The sequence below is a fragment of the Triticum dicoccoides genome, chromosome 2B, assembly GCF_002162155.2.
Source record: "Triticum dicoccoides isolate Atlit2015 ecotype Zavitan chromosome 2B, WEW_v2.0, whole genome shotgun sequence".
Classification (NCBI taxonomy): domain Eukaryota; kingdom Viridiplantae; phylum Streptophyta; class Magnoliopsida; order Poales; family Poaceae; genus Triticum; species Triticum dicoccoides.
Window position 1 is genome coordinate 139,621,510 of NC_041383.1, and position 20,210 is coordinate 139,641,719.

The 20,210-nt window shown below is 43.0% G+C and overlaps 1 protein-coding gene and 1 pseudogene across 2 annotated transcripts in view; both read right to left on the reverse strand.

Annotated features, from left to right (window-relative positions):
• Window positions 1–6,100: 6,100 nt before the first annotated feature.
• LOC119362637 lies at window positions 6,101–12,249 on the reverse strand (annotated as a pseudogene).
• Window positions 12,250–15,767: 3,518 nt separating this feature from the next.
• LOC119362638 (rho GTPase-activating protein 7-like) overlaps window positions 15,768–20,210 on the reverse strand; it is an 11,566-nt gene continuing 7,123 nt past the window's right edge. The window contains exons 12-22 of one of the 2 annotated variants that reach the window (XM_037627883.1): window positions 19,888–20,131; window positions 19,535–19,744; window positions 18,815–19,135; window positions 18,554–18,603; window positions 18,274–18,334; window positions 18,112–18,195; window positions 17,799–17,912; window positions 17,611–17,717; window positions 16,674–16,743; window positions 16,265–16,448; window positions 15,768–16,168 (exon numbers count right to left, since the gene is read on the reverse strand). In XM_037627883.1, the coding sequence (XP_037483780.1) occupies window positions 15,978–16,168; window positions 16,265–16,448; window positions 16,674–16,743; window positions 17,611–17,717; window positions 17,799–17,912; window positions 18,112–18,195; window positions 18,274–18,334; window positions 18,554–18,603; window positions 18,815–19,135; window positions 19,535–19,744; window positions 19,888–20,131 (1,636 nt within the window). In that variant the 3' untranslated portion in view covers window positions 15,768–15,977. Of the gene's footprint in view, window positions 16,169–16,264; window positions 16,449–16,673; window positions 16,744–17,550; window positions 17,718–17,798; window positions 17,913–18,111; window positions 18,196–18,273; window positions 18,335–18,553; window positions 18,604–18,814; window positions 19,136–19,534; window positions 19,745–19,887; window positions 20,132–20,210 lie in introns of both variants that reach the window. The other variant, XM_037627882.1, reaches the window with a different exon arrangement.

Consider the following 20,210-nt stretch of genomic DNA (forward strand, 5'->3'; position numbering starts at 1 on the left):
AATGGTCAGCTTCCATGATCACAACACAACGATACTTGCCAAAGACAACAACCATATCAAGATCACAAAGCATTGAGACAGACGTGAGGTTGTATCCTAAGGACTCGACAAGCATGACTTTGTCCATGTGTCAATCCTTTGAGATCGCAACCTTACCTAGACCCAATACCTGACTTTTGCCTTTGTCGGCGAAGATGATATGCTTCAGATGTGACAGTGATAAAGGAGCATCCATCAATAGACTCTTGTCACCCGTCATGTGATTTGTACATCCACTATCTAGAACCCATTCGTTGGCTTTGGGCTGATCATCCTGCAGATGAATTAGTGCAACTTACGATCTCATATACTTCATCAGTGAAGAATATGATATCAAGTTCATCAGATGAATTTCATTAAGCAGTAAAACAGATATTTCAATATGAGGACGTGTGAAATGAAAATTCATTTCATCATGATTCGCCTGCGTCCTTTCAGGCATTTTTGTCAGGCCTCCAGCAAATTCTTCAGACGTTCAAAGCACGTCTGGAGACCTGACCCTGCATAGGAGATTAGTTCTTTTTCTTCACCACCCACATCTGAAGGGGTGGCAAAGAGTTCATCACTCTGCAAGCACCATATGAGAAAGGTGGCATAGAGGCCAATCCATTTTGTTTCACATAAGAGGGGTTAGGGTAAGCATATGAATAAGCAGAGAAATTCTTCGAGGACTTATGAACATAATCATTTGAAGAATAATGTGCATATTCATAGCCCTTAGCTCTACCCTGCGAAACAGAAGGGTTAGCACGATGATGTTCATATGAGGACTTTGATCCACTTGAGGAATTTGATCCATGTGAAGAATTGGGTCCATATGAAGAATTCGATCTGGGGTTCCTATTCTTCACTGGTGGTGTCATGAGGACATTCACCTGAAGACTTTCAACATAACTTTTGGGAATCCAGATTTTCTTCATAGGGGAACCGTTCCTGCAGTTAGTGCCAACATATCTAGCAAATACTTCACCATTCTGATTTTTGAACAGTTTATAGTTGGAGTCAAATGACTCATCAGAAGAATGAGGAGATTCACATGTGAAGCCAGATAAGTTAGATGGATCAACTGGAGGTCCCTTTGCAGCAACCCATGAGGTTTTGGGGTACTGCTCAGGCTTCCAATATGTTCCATCAGCATTGAGTTTCCTCTCAAAGGCAATACCCTCTTTCCTAGGGTTTCTGTTGAGGATCTGCTTTTTGAGCACATCACAAAGAGTCTGATGCCCTTTGAGGCTTTTGTACATGCCTGTCGTGTACAATTCCTTCAGCCCTGCATCGTCAGTGATACTAGCAATGTCCTCAGATGAGGAATTAGTGATAGCAGAGGCAGGTGAAGAATTTGTAACAGTTGAAGCATTTGAACATTCAGGTGAAGAATTAGCAGATTCACGTTCAATGCACTTTAAGCATGGAGGAACAAATTCTTCCTGAGAAGCGCTGATTTGTTGAGCAAGCAATGAATCGCGCTCCTTCTGAAGATCTTCATAACTCACTCTACCATACTGCCCTTTACTCAGATGACCACATATGATATTCTTCGCTTGAGAATCGGGTTGCTTGAATCTCTTCACATCAGCAGCATTCAGAGAAGGTGTGACTGAGGGAACACCATTTTCCACAACGTACTAGAGATCATTGTCAATTGCTTCAAGATGCATTCGCATCTTATTCTTCCAGTAGGGGTAGTCCGTGCCATCGAAGGTAGGACACCCAGCAGAGACCTTGATCATACCTATGGTCGACATAACTAAAACTCCAGGTGGTTAAACCAAAATCACACAGAACAAGGGAGTACCTCGCTCTGATACCAATTGAAAGTGCGTTATATTGACTAGAGGGGGGGTGAATAGGCGATTTTTATGAATTCTTCACTGAGGAATTTGTCGGTGAGGAAATTCCTTAGCGAAGAACTACTAGCAGCGGAATAAGTACTCAGAAATAAGCATAACAGGATACAGACATAGTCATCATGATGAAATGAAGACAAGCACAGAGTACAGGAAGCGTAAACACACGATAACACAAGATGAAGACAAACAGACTGAAGAAATTGAACTGAGGAAATTGAGAAAGTCTTCAGTCAAAGTCTTCAAACACAAATATGAACAATCACTCAACACAGTAATGAGGAAATGAAAGAGTTGAGGAATTAGAACCAGTAAGGTTGGTGAAGACAATGATTTGGTAGATCAGTTCCAACTGTTGTCTCAGTTGTACGTATGGTTGGAGCGGCTGAGTATTTAAACTCAAGGACACACAGTCCGGGGCACCCAGTCGCTGAGCACGCAGCTCAGGACACCAAGTCCTCATCGTATTCTCCTTGAACTAAGGTCACACAGACCTCGTCCAATCACTCGTGGTAAGTCTTCAGGCGACTTCCAAACCTTCACAGACTCGGTCACTAGACGATCCACAATTCCTCTTGGATGCTCTAGACCATGACGCCTAACCGTCTGGAAGAAGCACAGTCTTCAAAGGTAATAAGCGTCGGATCCACGCAGGATCAATCTCTTCAGTGATGCTCAATCACTTTGGGTTTGTAGGTGTTTGGGTTTGGGGTTTTTCCTCACTCGATGATTTTCGCTCAAAGTCCTCGGAGGATAGGTTGCTCTCAAATGACAAGTGTTAGTTTCTCTCGGAGCAGCCAACCAGCTAGTGGTTGTAGGGGGCGGCTATTTATAGCCTAGGGAGCAGCCCGACATGATAAGACATAAATGCCCTTGTCTGATATGACCATTAGGTGGATAAGATATTTTGGGACAGCTGGCGCGCAGCACAGCAACGGTCGGAAATTTGACTATCAAATTCCTCAGGGCTATCATGTTCCTCACTATGTAGGCAATCCGCACTGGCGAATTCCTAACTCCTCAGTCAGAACAAATTCCTTAGCGACCAGAAGAACTTCATCTCTGTCACTGAAGAAATTGACTGAACTATATGAGATTCCAAAGGCTTCACTCGAAGGGTTTGGTAGGTGTAGGATTTTGAGTTGAGCATCACTTGGAAATTTTTCCTTAGTATTTCCTCGATCCCCTTTAACAGTACGGTGTTTCCTATGACTCAAGAAAGAGAAAAACAAAACTATGAAAACGAAAGTCTTCAAGCTTCATATTCCTCGCATGAATATCAAGTCTTCACGGTTACACCAATTTCTTCACTTTCAAAGTCTTCATGAAAGTCTTCAGAAATACCAAAATCTTCAGTCGAAGATATTCATTTTTAGGGGTCGACTTTCCCTGTAAATATCAAACTCCTCATAGACTTATAGACCTGTGTACACTCACAAACACATTAGTCCCTTAACCTATGAGTCTTCAATACACCAAAATCACTAAGGGGCACTAGATGCACTTACACTTATCGATGCCACTTTAGGGTTCTCTCGACGATGAGGCATCAAAAAGGCTTATCGATACCACTTTAGGGTTCTCTCGGCATCGAGGCATCAAAAAGGCTTATCGATGCCACTTTAGGGTTCTCTCTACATCGAGGCATCAAGTAGGCTTATCGATGCCACTTTAGGGTTCTCTCGACATCGAGGCATCAAGTAGGCTTATCGATGCCACTTTAGGGTTCTCTCGACGACGAGGCGTCAAGTAGGCTTATCGATGCCACTTTAGGGTTCTCTCGGCATCGAGGCATCAAGTAGGCTTATCGATGCCACTTTATGGTTCTCTCGACGACGAGGCATCAAGTAGGCTTATCGATGCCATTTTAGGGTTCTCTCGACATCGAGGCATCAAAAAGGGTTATCGATGCCACTTTACGGTTCTCTCGATAGTACCAGGACATAACTTGATCATCACAATTGTACCAGAAAATAATTTGATAGTACCATAACATAATTTGATCATCACAATAGTAGTAGAACATTAGTAGCATAACATAAACTAGTTCATCACAATAGTAGGAGACCATAAGTTGGTCATTACAATACTAGCATATGGTAACTTGATGATCACTTGATCATCAAAATAGTAGCAGTGCCACAACATGATAAAGCATTTTTTGGATCACAACATCAATCCCATGCTGCACCAGAAGCAGTCAGGTAGTCCTTGATCTTCTGGGTTGGCTTTCTGACTCTCTGGGAACCACTGTTTGGTCTTGGAGGCAAGAAAGCCGCCCTTGCTCCCTTTGCAGCCGTTGCTCCTCTGGATTGTTTGTGCTCTGCTGTGTTTGAAACTGTATTGGTAGTGGTTCTTCTTCTGCTACTTCTGTTGCTGCATCTGAATTTTCTGCTGCTAGATCTACATGATGTGCATTGAACAACACTCCTTCTTCATCTACCTGATACAGTTGGGGCTCTCCAATTTCCTGCAGAGGGATCTGCTGCTCAATAACATTACCACTGCTATTTATATCTGCAGGTTTGGGGGAACTGGCCCTAACAACTGTCACATTGAAGATCTTCTGCTTCTGTTGTACTATGTGGTGTAGAATTTCCTCCAATATGTCATCATCCTCTATTTCTTGCATTCCTTCTATCCCTAGGCCAGGATCCTTCACATAGTACATGTAATCCCTCGAACCATATCCTTCAGTCTCTATCAGTGCTACTAGATTGTAAAATGTGATGTCAGACAACATCATAGTTCTCTCAAGATTGTCTCTGTCATGAAAATGCATCCTCAATTCTCAAACCTCATCATCCAGACTGCAAATTTATAAAGAAACATAGTGTTGTATAAGTGTTCAATTATAACACTTATGAAAAAGCAGAACAGCAACAAACAAGAGCAATACGAAGCTTTGGGTTACTTAAGTAACCAATGTAGTAGAAAGCAAAACACTACAATAACCCTAGCTTTGGTTCATTAAGAACTACTGCAATACAAATCAACACGGCACCTAATTCCAACTATATAATCATAGCTTATTTCAACTAAATAAGACACAAACATCACCTAATTTAAACATAATGAGTTAATTTCATAAACAAATCATCACAATAACAACCATAGACCCAACAATATGCAATGGAGATGGGGAAGGGGATCTCACTATACACCGCCGAAGGATGAGGCAATGTGGTGGCTTCCAATCGGATTCGCCTTCACCGCCGCGGCGAAAGATCTAGCCGCCGCGTATTCCACCGAATATTGCACCTCCACATTGGGTGTCGTCTTGCTATGGTTCGAGCTCCCGCAGAGCTCACCGCCTGGGTCGGGATCCGCGTCGCCTGCGCCACTGCAGGGAGGACCGCCGCCGCCAACACCACTTGCTTTAGCCGGAGTAGCCATCTGCCTACGCGACGCGAGGAGGGGAGAAAGCGGATAGGAGAGGGGGGAAGAAGGGGAACATCGGGCAGACGCGAGGAGGGGGGGCGAGGGGGACAAACGAACAGAGGGGGCATGAAGGCACACGGCGCCGTCTAACGCCGTCTAACGGCGGTCGGGACAGCCGACGGTGCCACGTACGCAAAAAAAGTGCCCCACCTGTCATAAACAAGCTTAACTGAGACTGATCCGCCGATCAATGCTTTCTGCAAAAAGATTGCCGAAGACACGGTGTTTTCTGCAAAAGAAAAAAGTATTGTAGTGGTTTTCACAAACCTTGCCTTCAAAGTGGTGGTTTTATACAATTTACTCCAAAAAACAACCTCGGAGTACCACGAGTCTACACGGCAAAATGAGAGTAATGCTCATTGATGACCCCTACTGGAAATTGCACAAGATATGCAATGAACAGCTCGCATAGTTGACAAGGTACGGTTCATTATCTTCAACGAAAATCAGTAGCCTGTCTGAAGATCCGAAGAGTGAAAAGCAACACTTCACCATCCGGTCAGTGGAAAGATCGGCCGCTAAACGGTCTACACCTCCATCATCGAATTTGATGATTTCTTCCTGAAGAACAATCCATTGGTGCGGTCGGGCACATAGGATCTCGAGGTCGCCCTGCTTGCCACCCTCGATTGGAGGTGCAATGGCATTCCTCCAAACAGAACATACACCGCTCATAGCGACATAGTCATCGAGGTCATTACTATCCAACATACATTCTCTGATTCTCCAATAACATAAATGATATGAACCGACGCACACTGCCAAGTTGGCTGGTCAATTGTATAGGAAAAATAAGTAGTAAATGATATTTGAAATGTTTTGAGTTCATTATGTGTATGTATGTAGTTAAAACTAGGAATGTCCTATGTGGGTCAAAGGGAGTAGTAGAGATGTCATTGAATAGATTACACTTTTTTTAGGGGCTCTAAGCTATATTCATAACATAACAATATATTATGATAACATAACTCAACATTCTTGACACTTATTGCAGTTGCAGGGCTCAAGAACCTTAAACTTGATCTTTGGAGGTACTTTCCCCTCTATGTATGTCTTGATAGCCGCAATAGCCTTCCGGGCTTCCATAATTGTATCCCTACCCAAAGGGAAACAGTTGCCCCACCTCCTCCTATGATATCCACTAGTAGTGTCCAGGGTAAGGTGCTTCAGTGACGTTGCATAATCAAGAATACATCTCGTTAGCTCAATCATTGTCTTCCAGGGGCAAAAGCCAGTGATGATCACACTCTTAAGCTTGCGATGTCGGTGTTTCGGAAGACAACTTGCCAGTGAGGAGTCCTCGCCAATATTGACTCCAGGAATCAAACCACCTTCCATGGTAGGAGCCTCCACCTGCATATGTTTGCTTCCACTGTCAATTTCTTAAGCAAAACTAGACACATAATATTCTTAGTATATTATTATATTACGTACAGCATAGTAAATCGGCTGATCATAAGAGTTCAGAAGGACAATATAGAGAAGTAACACCAAGAACAAGTGCTTTTCAGTAAGAAGTTTACCAAGGTAGTAACAGCCTAACAGGTAAGGTATCACAGTTGTTGTGTAGCAATTAGTTGCACCCGTGACATAACAGTGACATAACATAATATTGTTGGAAGGAAAAGGATAAAGGATGATTCGCCAAGTAAAGATCACGACGAGCCAAACTAATCTGCCTAGCTATAAGTTGGACAAGATATAATCTATTAATAGTTATTTCAAAAAAAAAACTGGGAAATGAAGAATGACTTACACGCAAGACGAAAGTCTTCAAGGTGGGAGAAGCATCAAGAAAAGAAACCAAAGAACAGAAGTCGTAACCTGGAGAACGACTTGGCATGAAAAGTTTTATCTCCAAATACTTGAGGTGCAGAAATTTACCCAGCACCACAGGTGTATTGACTGTCTGAAAAAGAATACCCAAAGATATGACTTGTCAGGGTTTATAACTTAGATCAAGAAATTACTGAATTAGAGTACATGAAAGCTAAAACTAACCTCATAAAGTGAGTGTAAAAAAAGAGTTTGGACATTTGGCGCAATGGATAAAAGCTTGGCACTAGCATAATGGAGCAGGTTAGGCACAATAGCACATGTCATTTGCATTTTCTTCACTTGCAATGAACCTCCAAGCGAGATATGTATCAGGGGACCATCATAATTGAAGGTGGAGAGGTTTGGAGCACTGCATTCAATCATCTGTAACATTTTGCAACATTGCACTTCCAGGATGTTAAGCTTCGACCAAAAATGTGGTATCTTTAAGCAATGTATATCGTAGCAGGACTCGAGATCCAAATGCTCTAACAAGAAGGAATTGGACAGAAGTAGATATAACTCCTCCCCAGTAATACCAACATCATGCAGACAAAGAGTCTTCAAACCACTCAAGCGACCAACTTTGCCTACAGAATGAAAAGCACAGCTAGTGATGTGAAAATACTGGATTGAGTGTGCTGCCTCAGGAGATAGAAGTGAACCAGGAAAGTTATATTTCAGCTTGCTATTTATGGGGAGCCCTAGCGTAAATTCTTTGATCCCAGGTGTAATTGCAACTTGCAGCCAGCGATCAAGATAACTTGGATGCACAGTGAACTCATCCCGAGTTTGCAATTTAAATGTCTTCACCCCAACGCCAGAGTGATTCCGCATGATGTGGTCAACTATGTTGATAAAATCCCTTGTTTGTTTGCCTAGTGCTCTCATATCAAATATGAGCTTGGGATAGCATCTTCAAGAGTGAAGAAAATCATGAGACAAGCAGGCAGCACGAGCGGCATCTTGAATAGGCATAAGGGCATGTATCTTCCAAATGATATCCTGCACAAGCATGATACAAAAATGAAGTATTGAAATAGTGTTGGCAGTGATGACTTGTTGCTCTACATTACTAGTGGAGATGAATTGTACACCTTGTGGGGCGTTTACATTGATTCAGAACTGTCAGGCACTACAAATGGACTACTTTATCAAGTACATAAATTGAGCACTGAGCTACTTTATGCCAAAACGAAAAGTATAACAAGAGAGAATGCATCAAGTACAGGCAGCCAAAAGACATGTTTTGGACTTGGGCTCGGCCTCCAACATGCAACTTTGACTGAATTTTCGTACAAGTATGTTAGTAAACTTATACTCCCTCCATTCCATATTAAGTGTCGCTGATTTAGTACAAAGTTGTACTAAATCAGTGACACTTAATATGGAACGGAGGGAGTATACAAAAAAAATTATGGCATTATTAAAATGTTTGTCATGGAAGGGGAGCCTTGGCGCAGTGGTAAAGCTGCTGCCTTGTGACCATGAGGTCACGGGTTCAAGTCCTGGAAACAGCCTCTTACAGAAATGTAGGGAAAGGCTGCGTACTATAGACCCAAAGTGGTCGGACCCTTCCCCGGACCCTGCGCAAGCGGGAGCTACATGCACTGGGCTGCCCTTTTTTATTAAAATGTTTGTCATGACGAATCTAATGTCAATTTTCACATCATATCTGATTGACCTCGTGCTTCATAGGAGTCTTTCTGAAAGGAGGTAGTAATTTTTTGGGGAGTTCATCATACCTCTGGAAGGCTAACCTCTGGCCCCATTACTTCAGCACTTGGAGAACCATCAGCCTGTCGGCAAGGTGAAACCTTGCTTTCAGCATGAGAGGCAGCCAAACCAACATCTGTAGTCCACAATCCGACAAGGTCACAATATAGCACACGAGAATGACCAAGGATCAATGCAATTACAACACAACTACAAACTCTACACATAATTATAAGCAGCTTGAGGCCTTACCAGTTATAAACTGAAGAGGATGATGAGATGCAGGGCTGCAGGATGATGGAAGGTCAGCAACAGGCTTGAGTGGACCTGAGGATGAGGAGGAAGCCATCGATGGGTTGGAGGCTACTGTAGCAAACTCTAGGAGCTGATGAGAAGGTAGCATTCTTTCATGTTGTCAAATCACTTAATTACCAACTCGACTAATGTAATAGCATAAAAATAAGCATTTGTTTAATGGCAGAAGAAATAGCATGCAGTAACGCAACATATTGTATACAGGTGACAACTCCATCTCAGCACACGGTAGCACACAAATTTCATTTCAAAAACAAACCCAAATCAAAGAAAATCATTCATGGCATCAGTTTATTCCAGATCTAAAGTCTCGTGGGGTCAAGAGACTTGAACAATCCATAAATTCATGAGTTGCCGCAAAGCTATTTTTCAACCTGGATAAGAAACTATAGAGGTAGCATCAAAGTGAAGCCAACATAATATTATAGTAACTTACATGAGGCACACTTGAACCGTGAAATATCGATGTCTCCAGGGTGACCTGGACAGGAGTATGATATGGGGCAGGCGGAGAGGTCTCATGCCTCCTCCACCGCCTCTCACACAAGGATCCATGGCCCAAGAAAAATCGTCACCCTTCTTTCGAACACAACAACAATAGAGGGAGCTAAAGAGGTCACCGTGGGACAGAGAACACGATGGAGTGAGAAACAGGGAGCCTAATTTGTGAACTTTGAATGAATGAGTCCCAACATCTTTTGGATTTTATCAGAAGCACTTAAACTCACTGGTTCAGGCTTAAAAACGGAAAAGGTGTGATGGCTCCCTGTTCACTCCATCCTCTTCTGTCTCCCGCAATCTGCCACCGTAGGAGACAATGGGTAAAAAAAAGAACACTCCATGTGACAACTTTCAGCTTAGTGGTTTGTGTTCTTGGTATGCCTAGGATTCTGCTCTGTATGATACTCCCTCCGTCCCAAAATAAGTGTCTCAACTTTGTCCTAACTTTAGTACAAGTTGTACTAAAGTTGAGACTTATTTTGGGACAGAGGGAGTACTTGTATGGAGTTGCGGGGAGCTTTGAGTTTATCTCTATCTTATGTGGGACAGTTGGAGTGCTTGTTCGTCCTTCTTAAGTTGGGTGTTGTGTGCTTTCTTTTTTTGCTACCGTTTGCTTCAGGAGGAAGAATGTCCTGGTGACCCAGAAGACCAAAAAACAAGTTCGCTTTCTAGTATTCCCTCCATTCGGAAATAACTGGCGTGACTTTAGTTCAAATTTGAACTAAAACCACGTCAGTTTTCAAAACGGAGGTAGTATAAAGCAGGGCATATGCCTGTTTGTCTTAAAAACCTTTCAACTCAGTAAAGAAAAGATTTCAACAGCAAACTCATGCAACTATGTGAATCCATAGCTTTGAAATGACATGATTTCAACTTCCAGCTGACAGAATAGGAACTTTCAACCATGAAATTTGAGATTTCGTGTTGGAGGAGAAAGAAGCTGAGCTTTGAACTCCATGAACAGTAGGTTTCAGCTCAATTAACACAAACTTTTAACAATCGAAACGGACCCTAAATTAGAAAAAAAAACTATAAATTAGTACGCTAGCCACATACAGGCCATGTATTATTCTGTAATTAGTACAATAGCCACATCACTATTGCTGATACATGGGATGGTGTTAACCTTAGGATTACTTTTAGAAGGTGTGTGGACAACAGATTGTTCCTCCAGTGGTTTGACTTTGTTCATATTGCTGAGTCTATTCGGCTTAATACTGATGCCGATGTTGTGATTTGGAAGCTTGAATCCAATGGTATTTACTCTGTCGGTCTTTATATGCTGTTGTGAGGGGGGTCGTCCCTGTTCATATTCCTGCTGTTTGGCAACTTAATGTTCCTCCTAAAATCCATATTTTTCTTTGGCTTTTACCTCATAATAAGTTGCTCACTAGAGATAACCTAGCTAAAAGGCAAAATCTTGACAATTTATCCTGCCTATTCTGTAATGAAGATGCCTGTACGCGCTCATTCTTTGCCTGTGCTGTTGCCACTAAGGTGTGGAGAAATATTAGTACCCTCGCTGGGTTAACACTACTGTGAACTTTGAGGTACATTGCAAAGTGGTGGATCAGTCACAAAAAACACCAGACAATTAACCTAGTTCATGCAGCAACTCTATGGTCTGTGGAAATGTAGGAATGAACTCTGTTTTAACAGAAGTTCATGGACTGGTGTGCAGGTGATCCTGAGAGGCATAGCAGTAGTGTTCTCTCAGTGGGCAATCTTGTGCTCTGGCCATGCAAAAAGAGCGCGTGCTGGAGATCACAGCTTCACTCTGGGCGCTTGCCATGAGCCCAACTCTACAGCTGTGGCCGGATCCAGGCTGATGGGGCGTCGGTTGAGGCCTTCGTCTCTGTCAGGATTGCCGGCTTCTGAAGATGCCGCTGGATGGGAAGCCTCCATTGTTGGGCAGGCAAAACATGCGGAGGAATCCTCCCGCGGATTGATTGAAAATGAAGACGGCATCTAGCTCAGGATTGCGCCTGGAGCTTGAAAACAGAGCTTGACTTGCAGCTGCGTGCTCATGCGCTATGTGGAATGTTTGGTTTCATTTTAATGAAAAATGGAGCCGGAGCTGGGTGCCCTTTTTTCCTCTAAAATAAACAGCTTGTGCATTATCAATAAAAACTTCTAACAACTCAGAAATTTGAAATTACAGCCCAAAAAGGGAACAGATCAGGAACGCCCTAAAAATGGGGAATTCTTTTGCCAGCTACGTAGTAGTACCTTCGTGCCCACGGCCCGCGGGGGTGGCGGCGCGGTGGTCGGGGGAGATGCCGACACAAAGGTGTGGCGTAGTCGGCGGCGACGGTCGACGGAGTCGAGGCGGCGGGAAGGATCACCTACGATGGTGGACGGGATTGAGGACGGGCGGGTGCGATTGGGCGTGAAGCCGCCGGCCGCCGGTCGCCGCTGACTGAAAGGACAGTGGAGGTAGCCTAACTGGGGGTGCGGAGTGAGGACAGCAACTGACTGTAGCCTGCACTGGACGCTCACTGAAGGCAGCGCGACGGGCGACGGCCGTGACGAGATGGAGAGGTGCGGTGCGTGGAGAAAATCAACGATGCGATTTGGGTCTTCCCGTCTCGCTCGGCAAAAGGAAAAGAAGAGGCAGGGAAAATAAATAAACGATCCCTGCTCTGACATTAATTAATATCCGAATTGTTCGGATACTTTTGGGTCTCCGACACGGATTCATGTACTACTATTGGGCTGATATCCTAAGAGCTCAAAATAAAATTAATAAATAAAAATTTGTTCAAACGATTTGAAAACCCTCGGATCGGTCTCGGATCAATCGTGAACTGGAGTAGGAGAGTCCGGACATCCGCTTAGGGCACATCGGTCCCGCCCATCAGGGTCACTTCCCTCTCCCTCTCTTCTTTCTTCCCTGCTCTCTATAAGCGTCGCCTCTCTCTTCAATCTGGACAGATTGTCCTTCGACACACGCTTCTATCTACTCAACGCTCCTCTTACGTTATTTGGTACGTCCTGGAACCGTTGTCACTCACATCCTATTCGATGAAATGACCGAGCATAGCATGACCACCCGTTTTGTTGTACATCTAAAGGGGGCACGCGGTGGACAGTGATGATGAGTATTTCTACAATGAGTTCATCGAATCGTCATCAATTGTTCGGACGACGAATTACTTATGATGATGAGTGTACTTAAACAGGAGCATGTCCTCAACTTTAAGGGTTCTAAGGATGGTTTTTTTCTTTGACAATCAAGAAGGATAGGGTGAAGGTGTACTTAATGTTGATTTTCACTTCATGGGAAACTACCAAACTTGCACAAGAGGCGGTTCAGGTTGAACATTTTCTCGGAAAGCATCAAAAAATTGAGATCAAGTGCATCGACAATTTCTCAATGGTCTAGTGGAGCATGTCTAGGTGCATCATGGAAACCAATAGAAGCATATGTCCTTTGAATATTTTTGTGGTTGAACCATGTCCTTCGAATTATATTTATTTTGAACTTTGTTATTTAAAAACTAGTGTTTGAATTATTTAAGAATAGAAAGCAATGTCAAAAAGCGTGAAAAATATCCACGGACAAATGAGGAACACAATTTGATTCATACATTTAAGATGTCTTTATTCTCTTGTGTCTAGGGCCGACGTCAGAGCATTTCCAACAGATGATGTATAAGTTGGTACACAAAAATAGTTTTGATGCATAAATTAGTGCACAAAAATAGTTTTATTTTTTGAGATGGCACAAAATTAGTTTTCCCAAATGATAACGCCCACACGTGTGGCACGTTTGCACTTCGGCCACACACATGTTAATCCAGCTTGATTCTGTTTTGCACGAATCCTAAAGAAATCTGTTAGAATTTTAGTGTCACGTAGGCATAGCATGTTGTGTGGGCGTTAGAGAGCTCGCCCACATGACCTGCAGCGTGCTGTTTGCCGGCTGCATTATGTGGGTGAATCAGTTTTCGCCCACACATTCACTACCTAGTCCGCTCGCGTGTGGGTGAAGTGCTCTTCGCCCACACGACAACTCGTACGGTGATAGATGGCAACTGCAGTTGCGCGTATGTGGCAACTAGGATAAATACATGTGGCAACTACAAATTTCTTGACAGATGGCAACTGCAGTTGCGCATACGTGGCAACCAGATAAACACACATGGCAATTATGATTAACCATACATGACAACTATGGTTGAACAGCATGTGTGGGCTAGGTAAACACACATGACAACTATTGTTTGACCACATGTGGCAAGTAGTTAATCACACACGACAACTATGTTTTGATTACACGCGACAACTACCATAAATTAGACATGCCAACTATAATTAACCAAAACAGAAAGAGTTGCCATATTTTTACAACCACATTTGCCATCCCGGATACTAAAGTTGCCATCCCTGGGATAACTAAAGTGTTCATCCCGCGGGTAACTAACGTAGCTGCGTCAGAACGTGTGGACATGTTTGCTTTGTGCAACACGTGCGAGGTGGGGATGAGTAGTATTTGTTGGGTGTGTGGCACGAAGTACGTGCGCCCACACGTGCGGGTTGTTCTAATGTTCGCCCACACATGACCCATGCGGACTGCCTCCTGCTCACAGCACACACAGTGTGTGGGCGGGTGCTGCCTCCTACTCACAGCACACATGATGTGTGGGCGGGTGTTGCTCTCACCATACGTGTGGGTGTTATCAGCGTCCTTAGTTTTTGGACGCCGATAACGCCCACACGTATGGGCGTTAAGAGGTCTGCCCACACGTTTTATGTGGTGTAAGAGGATCAGCCCACACGCCTACGTGTGGGCAAAATAAGTAATGCCCACACGTCTTTTTTTTCTCACGGTCCCCTCTCACATGCCTACGAATGGGCAAAATAGATAACGCTCACACGCCCGTACGTCAGGCCTCCTATCTCATGATCCCGCACGTCCCGCGTGACAGTCACCACGCGCCCGCAGTTGCCATGGTCTGGACCCTTTTCCATGTTCGTTTAACTGAAGTTGTCATGGTTGCTCAACTGCAGTTGCCATCTCAAGTCAAGTGCCAGATGCCATTTTTGGACAACTGCAGCTGTTGCCATGTATGGTCTGGTTTACTATAGTTGCCATGATTTGAAAACTTTAGGGGTTGCCACCTACTAACACTACGCAGTTGCCATGTATAGTCTGTTTACTACAGTTGCCATGATTTGAAAACTTTAAGAGTTGCCACCTACTAACACTAGGCAGTTGTCGTGAACCCTGCAAAACACATGGCAACTGACATGTTCGGGTAAAAGAGAGAGTTGCCATCTGCTTACAAGCACACTAGGGCAGTTGTCGTGTACCCTGCAAAACACATGGCAACTGACATGTTTGGATAAAAAAAGAATTGCCATCTGCTTACAAGCACACTAGGGCAGTTGCCATATACACTGCAAAACACATGACAACTGGCAGCTTGGGTGTTGCCATATACACTGCAAAACACATGACAACTGGCAGCTTGGGTGTGGAAGAGGAGACGAACGTGTAGGCGAGATGGCAAATGCCCACACATCAGTCCTTGTGCGTGAGTGAAATTTGGCGTGTGGCCGAACTGCTAAATGCCCACATGCCGGCCCTTCCGTGTGATGAAACGAACGTGTGGGTGACCGGATGAATGCCCACACACCAGCCCAGTCCTACGTGGCACCACAAACATGCCAAGATTCATGCACCCACAAACGAACATGAATCCACGCGTGTGGGCGAGATGCAAACGCCCACACGTGTGGGCGTTAGTGTTTCCGTAGTTTTTAGTTTTAGGACGGGAGAAAGGGAAGGTTTTTGCTTTTGCATCACCGCAATGATTGTTGCTCAAACAGGCAATGTAAAAGTGATGCCTTAAATGGCTTTTTCTTTCTTCCTGGCTGCATTTGTGCATATATATCACCTCCAACAGTGTTTTTGGCACAAGGTGGTGTAAACGGCCCTTTTTCGTGTGGTGGTGCGTGATGGAGTTTTACATCACCCGCAACGTTGCTGCAAATACATCATCTGCTGGAGCACCATTTTTTGCCGAAGTGCCATAAAAGGCGGTTTTCTGGGCGCACCGGCGTTTACACATCATCTGTGAGATATGCACTCAAAACAAGTGTCAACCCTTTAAATCGTTGCGTACATACATTACATTACAAAATCACACTCGGATGAGGTTGCTGCACAGCCAAAAAATAAACAAGAAAAAGGAATATACATTCTCGCTAGCAGCTGCTACAACTAACGAAAGAAGGGGCGAATATCCTTTACCAAGAATATACAAACGTGGAACTAGAAGAAACCAAAACCTCCTATCTCGGACTGTTCCAAGGTGACGAAGACTTGTACTGAAAACCATGCGGCGCGGATCCATGTCCCAAATCAAGACTGTGGAGCTGTTCCATCAACTGCGACCTCCGTTCTTTGAAGAAATCCAGTCTGGTCGTCAGCTCAACCAGGGTGGACGACGGCATGGGCGGTTGTCTCCCGTACTCGACAGCCTGCGTTACAACAAGAGAGTTGAACACCTTGGTTGCTTTGAAAAGGATTGGTGTGCTTGGCGTTAAGGCATGACCGTAAGATGCAATGATTTCCCTTACCTCCCCTGCTCTTGGATTGTTCGCAGACATCGAACCGCTCTCCACTGGCATGCTTGACGACACCTCCCTTGAATCGCTCGAAGAGGCATCCAGGGAGTGCTTGCGGGAGAAGGGCTTCGAAGAAGCCTGGGTCAGCACGTGCTGTTTGATACTTCTCCAGTGTGATGCGCCCGACAAGCTCTCCTGCCAGAAAGTTAACGTGGCTTCAATTCTTAGTATGATCCTCATGCAACACCAGTTTAACATCACACCAGTTAAGTTTTTCATTGTTGGCTTGCCCTTTTACAACTAAAACAAACTGAGCTCTGTAAACTATTATGGAAATGCAATGAATAATGGATTTGATTCAGCTAACTGGTTGGAAGACTTCTAAAGGGTAGTAGATTGATAGGGGCGTTTTTGTCAAACCTCGTTCCTCTGCTTCTTCTCTTGATTACAGAAAGCAAGTTTAGTATCAAACCCTGGTTGAACAAAGCTCCTGGTGGCAATAAAATATTTGCAATTGTTAATATATTACAATCTGAAAGAATAATTCAAGAATGGAACACATCCAACTTTCAAACCATGTGTTTTAAGCTGATACGATACCTTGCTACATAAACATCCTGCTTTTGGTACTAAAATACTAAGCACAAAACGTGGTGGACATTTAGCATACCGCCCATATGTTAATATTTAAAAGTAATTGTACATATTAGCTTAATGGCAATGTATCAGGTGCAAGTGTAACCCGCTATATCCGGAAGTAGGGAATCTCATGCTTGCACATCTAGGTTTCGAGACAGACCATTCATGGGTGGGTTCAAAGAGTACCTGATCTGTTGAGGGCCCAAATCAATATGAAAATACCCAAATAAAAAACCATGTACTCTCAGTTTACATTACCTATGTATAAATTTCAAATTCAAACTCGTTTTGTGTTAAGAGTAAAATTAAAAAGGACAATAGAAAAAAAAACTGGCACACGTTGATAGTTAAAACTTAAAACTATCTTTTCACCCTTCTAATACACTAGTTCAAATTCTAAAATGTGTAACCCCCGCTCCAGAATACACCAACATTTGTTTACTTTTTGAATTTGTCATGTTTGTTTGATGCCCTGGCCTGACAAAAGCCACATTGCACAATTAACCATAACAGCTTGGGTTGGACCTGATACATCCACTTCTAATTTGATATACTAACAGTTTGGGTGTCGTTGATTTAGTACAACTTTGTACTAAATTTGTACTAAAGCAGCGACACTTATTTTGGGACAAAGGGAGTACATCAATCATTGTCTTACTGTGGGAGATGACTTGGACGATGCTGATAACGGTCATTCTCATCTACAAAAGAGTCGTACTGGTGTTGGCGCTGTTGACTAAGTTGGACATGCAGCTCTGCAACCTTCTGCTTTAACCTTGCAACATCAGCTTCTGCGAGAGCAATCTCCTCAAGCTCTGCCTTTGTCTTAAGGCAAAGAAATTAGACACCGCTAAAAACTGAAAGTACGATAACTGCTGGCCAGCTGCTAGATTCACATTTCAGTACCTTAGAGTCCATAGCACGTGAACCAGAAAATTGCGCAGAAGACATGCTTAATCCAACTTCTAATGCAGCTCTAAGATCCCTTTCAGCCTGCAGCTGCTCTTGCAACCTTGATACCTACAGGGACAAACAATTGCAATCAAACAAATAATCAAGCCGTCATTTAATCCTACAGAATTTTTTATTAATTGTTTAATGGGATGTTGTTGAACAGAAATCGCAACAAAATCAAATATAAAAGATGGAAATTATGGGTAAATTCCCATCATACAAGTGTGAAATGTAGTTGATTCATATAGTGGAAAATATGGCATACATCTTGTTCCAGCACCAAACGGCGCTCATGCAGAGCTTGCTTTCTTCTTTCCAAACTAGCCTGTAAGATTGCATTACCTCTAGTCTGAGAAGAATTTTCAGTTAGTTTGCAAGATCCCACATCACAGGCCTACAATTACAGAATATATGTGTTCCTTCTTACCTCTTTCGCAATCCTAATTTGCAGATCATTCTTTGCAATCTCAAGTCTTTGGATAGCAAGCCTGAAAGGTACGTTTGCATAGTGAAATAGTTAAGTACAAAATCAACCCTTCAATGATAATGTCACTATATGTGATCCAATGAAAAGTAAAAGCTACGCTACAAGCATGGCCACACCCATCAATGGTAGCACAGGCCACAAAGATAGCACAGAAACTTTTAAATTAATAGCAGCAACTTTCTCAATAGGGAATTAGTACTTAGAATGACTGGGAACTTACTCTTCTTCACCCGATGAATCAGCAAACTCTGACTGCTGGCTCTTTCTTGCCTGTGTAAACCACATGTTTAAATCCACAAGGTCAAAAAAAAAAGCTATAGCAGACAACTACAGATGCTTCTTCAAGAGTAACTAGAGGAGTGTATTTATTCCAAAACCATGACTAGTTTTAAAAACAAAACAATGGAAGTCAACAGAATGAAATTCACTGAACTAGCAGAAACATATAGAGGAAGACAACAAAAGGTAACGACTCGCTTACATTACTCCGTCCCCAAATATTAGAACGCTTCACATGTAACTGAGTTTCATTGGACTTGATGGACTGCCTATCTGCAGAATGTTCAGCTCCAGGACCAGATAAAGGAACTCCTGCATCCAAAGACGAAAGAATCTCTCCCATTGACAATGGAGACTCATGACTGGAAGCCAGATTTGTTGGATCATTTCCATTCGGTAATCTCTGGACATTTATCGTTCCATTTTGATTTAAATGGCTGTGTGGAGCATCCTTTAAATCTGACTTTGCTTCCAAAGCCTTATCTGTGACAAAACGTTCGGCGTCTGAATCACCAGGGTCTACCTGTTGTGCCACATTAAGATGAGTAAGAAAGGAAAAACCACATAATGATATCGACACAAAAGGAGTTGCTAGCCGAATAACATTGAAAATCAAGTCAGTTTCGGACTGGACTACTGGGAACTTCACACCACAAACATTAATAAAATGAACTATAAACTGAGGATAGGCTAGGTAGGAATTTTCTACAGGGAAACAAGCCGGAAAAAAGCTTTATAAGATTAGGATATTGTAGCCATAATTTGATCCACACTATTAACATGCAGAAAAATACATCATCAGTAAAACTGGAAGCAAATCGATTTTATCAGCTATCTTAAAAATATATAAGGCAAATATATGAGTCGTATCAAACCATGAATTTCTAGATTAGAAACTTCAAAATTGCAAACCATATCAAACCTGGTAGTCATAGAGGTCAGCACCAGTACGTGCACTGCTTTCACTCAAGTTTCCACTCAGTATACGCTCATCTAATTCTTGATCTACATCATTCTCTGCATCATGAAACCCATTATCTTTGGCATCAACAGTTTCATCATCTGTAGACTCTTCACTTCCACTATCTTGAATTCGAGAATCGGGTGAGAGGGAACACCTTGGGTGTTCATCCTGTAGAAGTGATAAACATTATGATAAGCAGCTTTTACAGTAACTCAGGAAGTGGAAGGACAAGTAGCAAATGTATCAGCCTAAATTGTCTAGAATAGCATCATCAGGGCAATGAACTCTGGGATAGCATCAGGTAAACTTACATCAAATATGCTCTCATATTCCTCTAATAGAGTTGTGACAATGCATTGAGCATTGTTAGCAGCATTTGCAGCAGCTATAAGCTGAGCAGAACTGTCATCACTCATGTCTATGTCATCTTCCATCTCACATTCACCCGCCAGAAGTGGACGCAGCAAGAGAGGAGCCATACAAGCAGCAACTGCTGATGGAGTCATTCGATTCTCAGTAGTATGAGAAGCAACAGTGTACATCATCCTCAAAATTCTGCAAACATCATGCTTATGAGCTAATTGAAGAATTAACTTGATTACTGATAATGAAATGATGTCGCTAACAAGTTTGA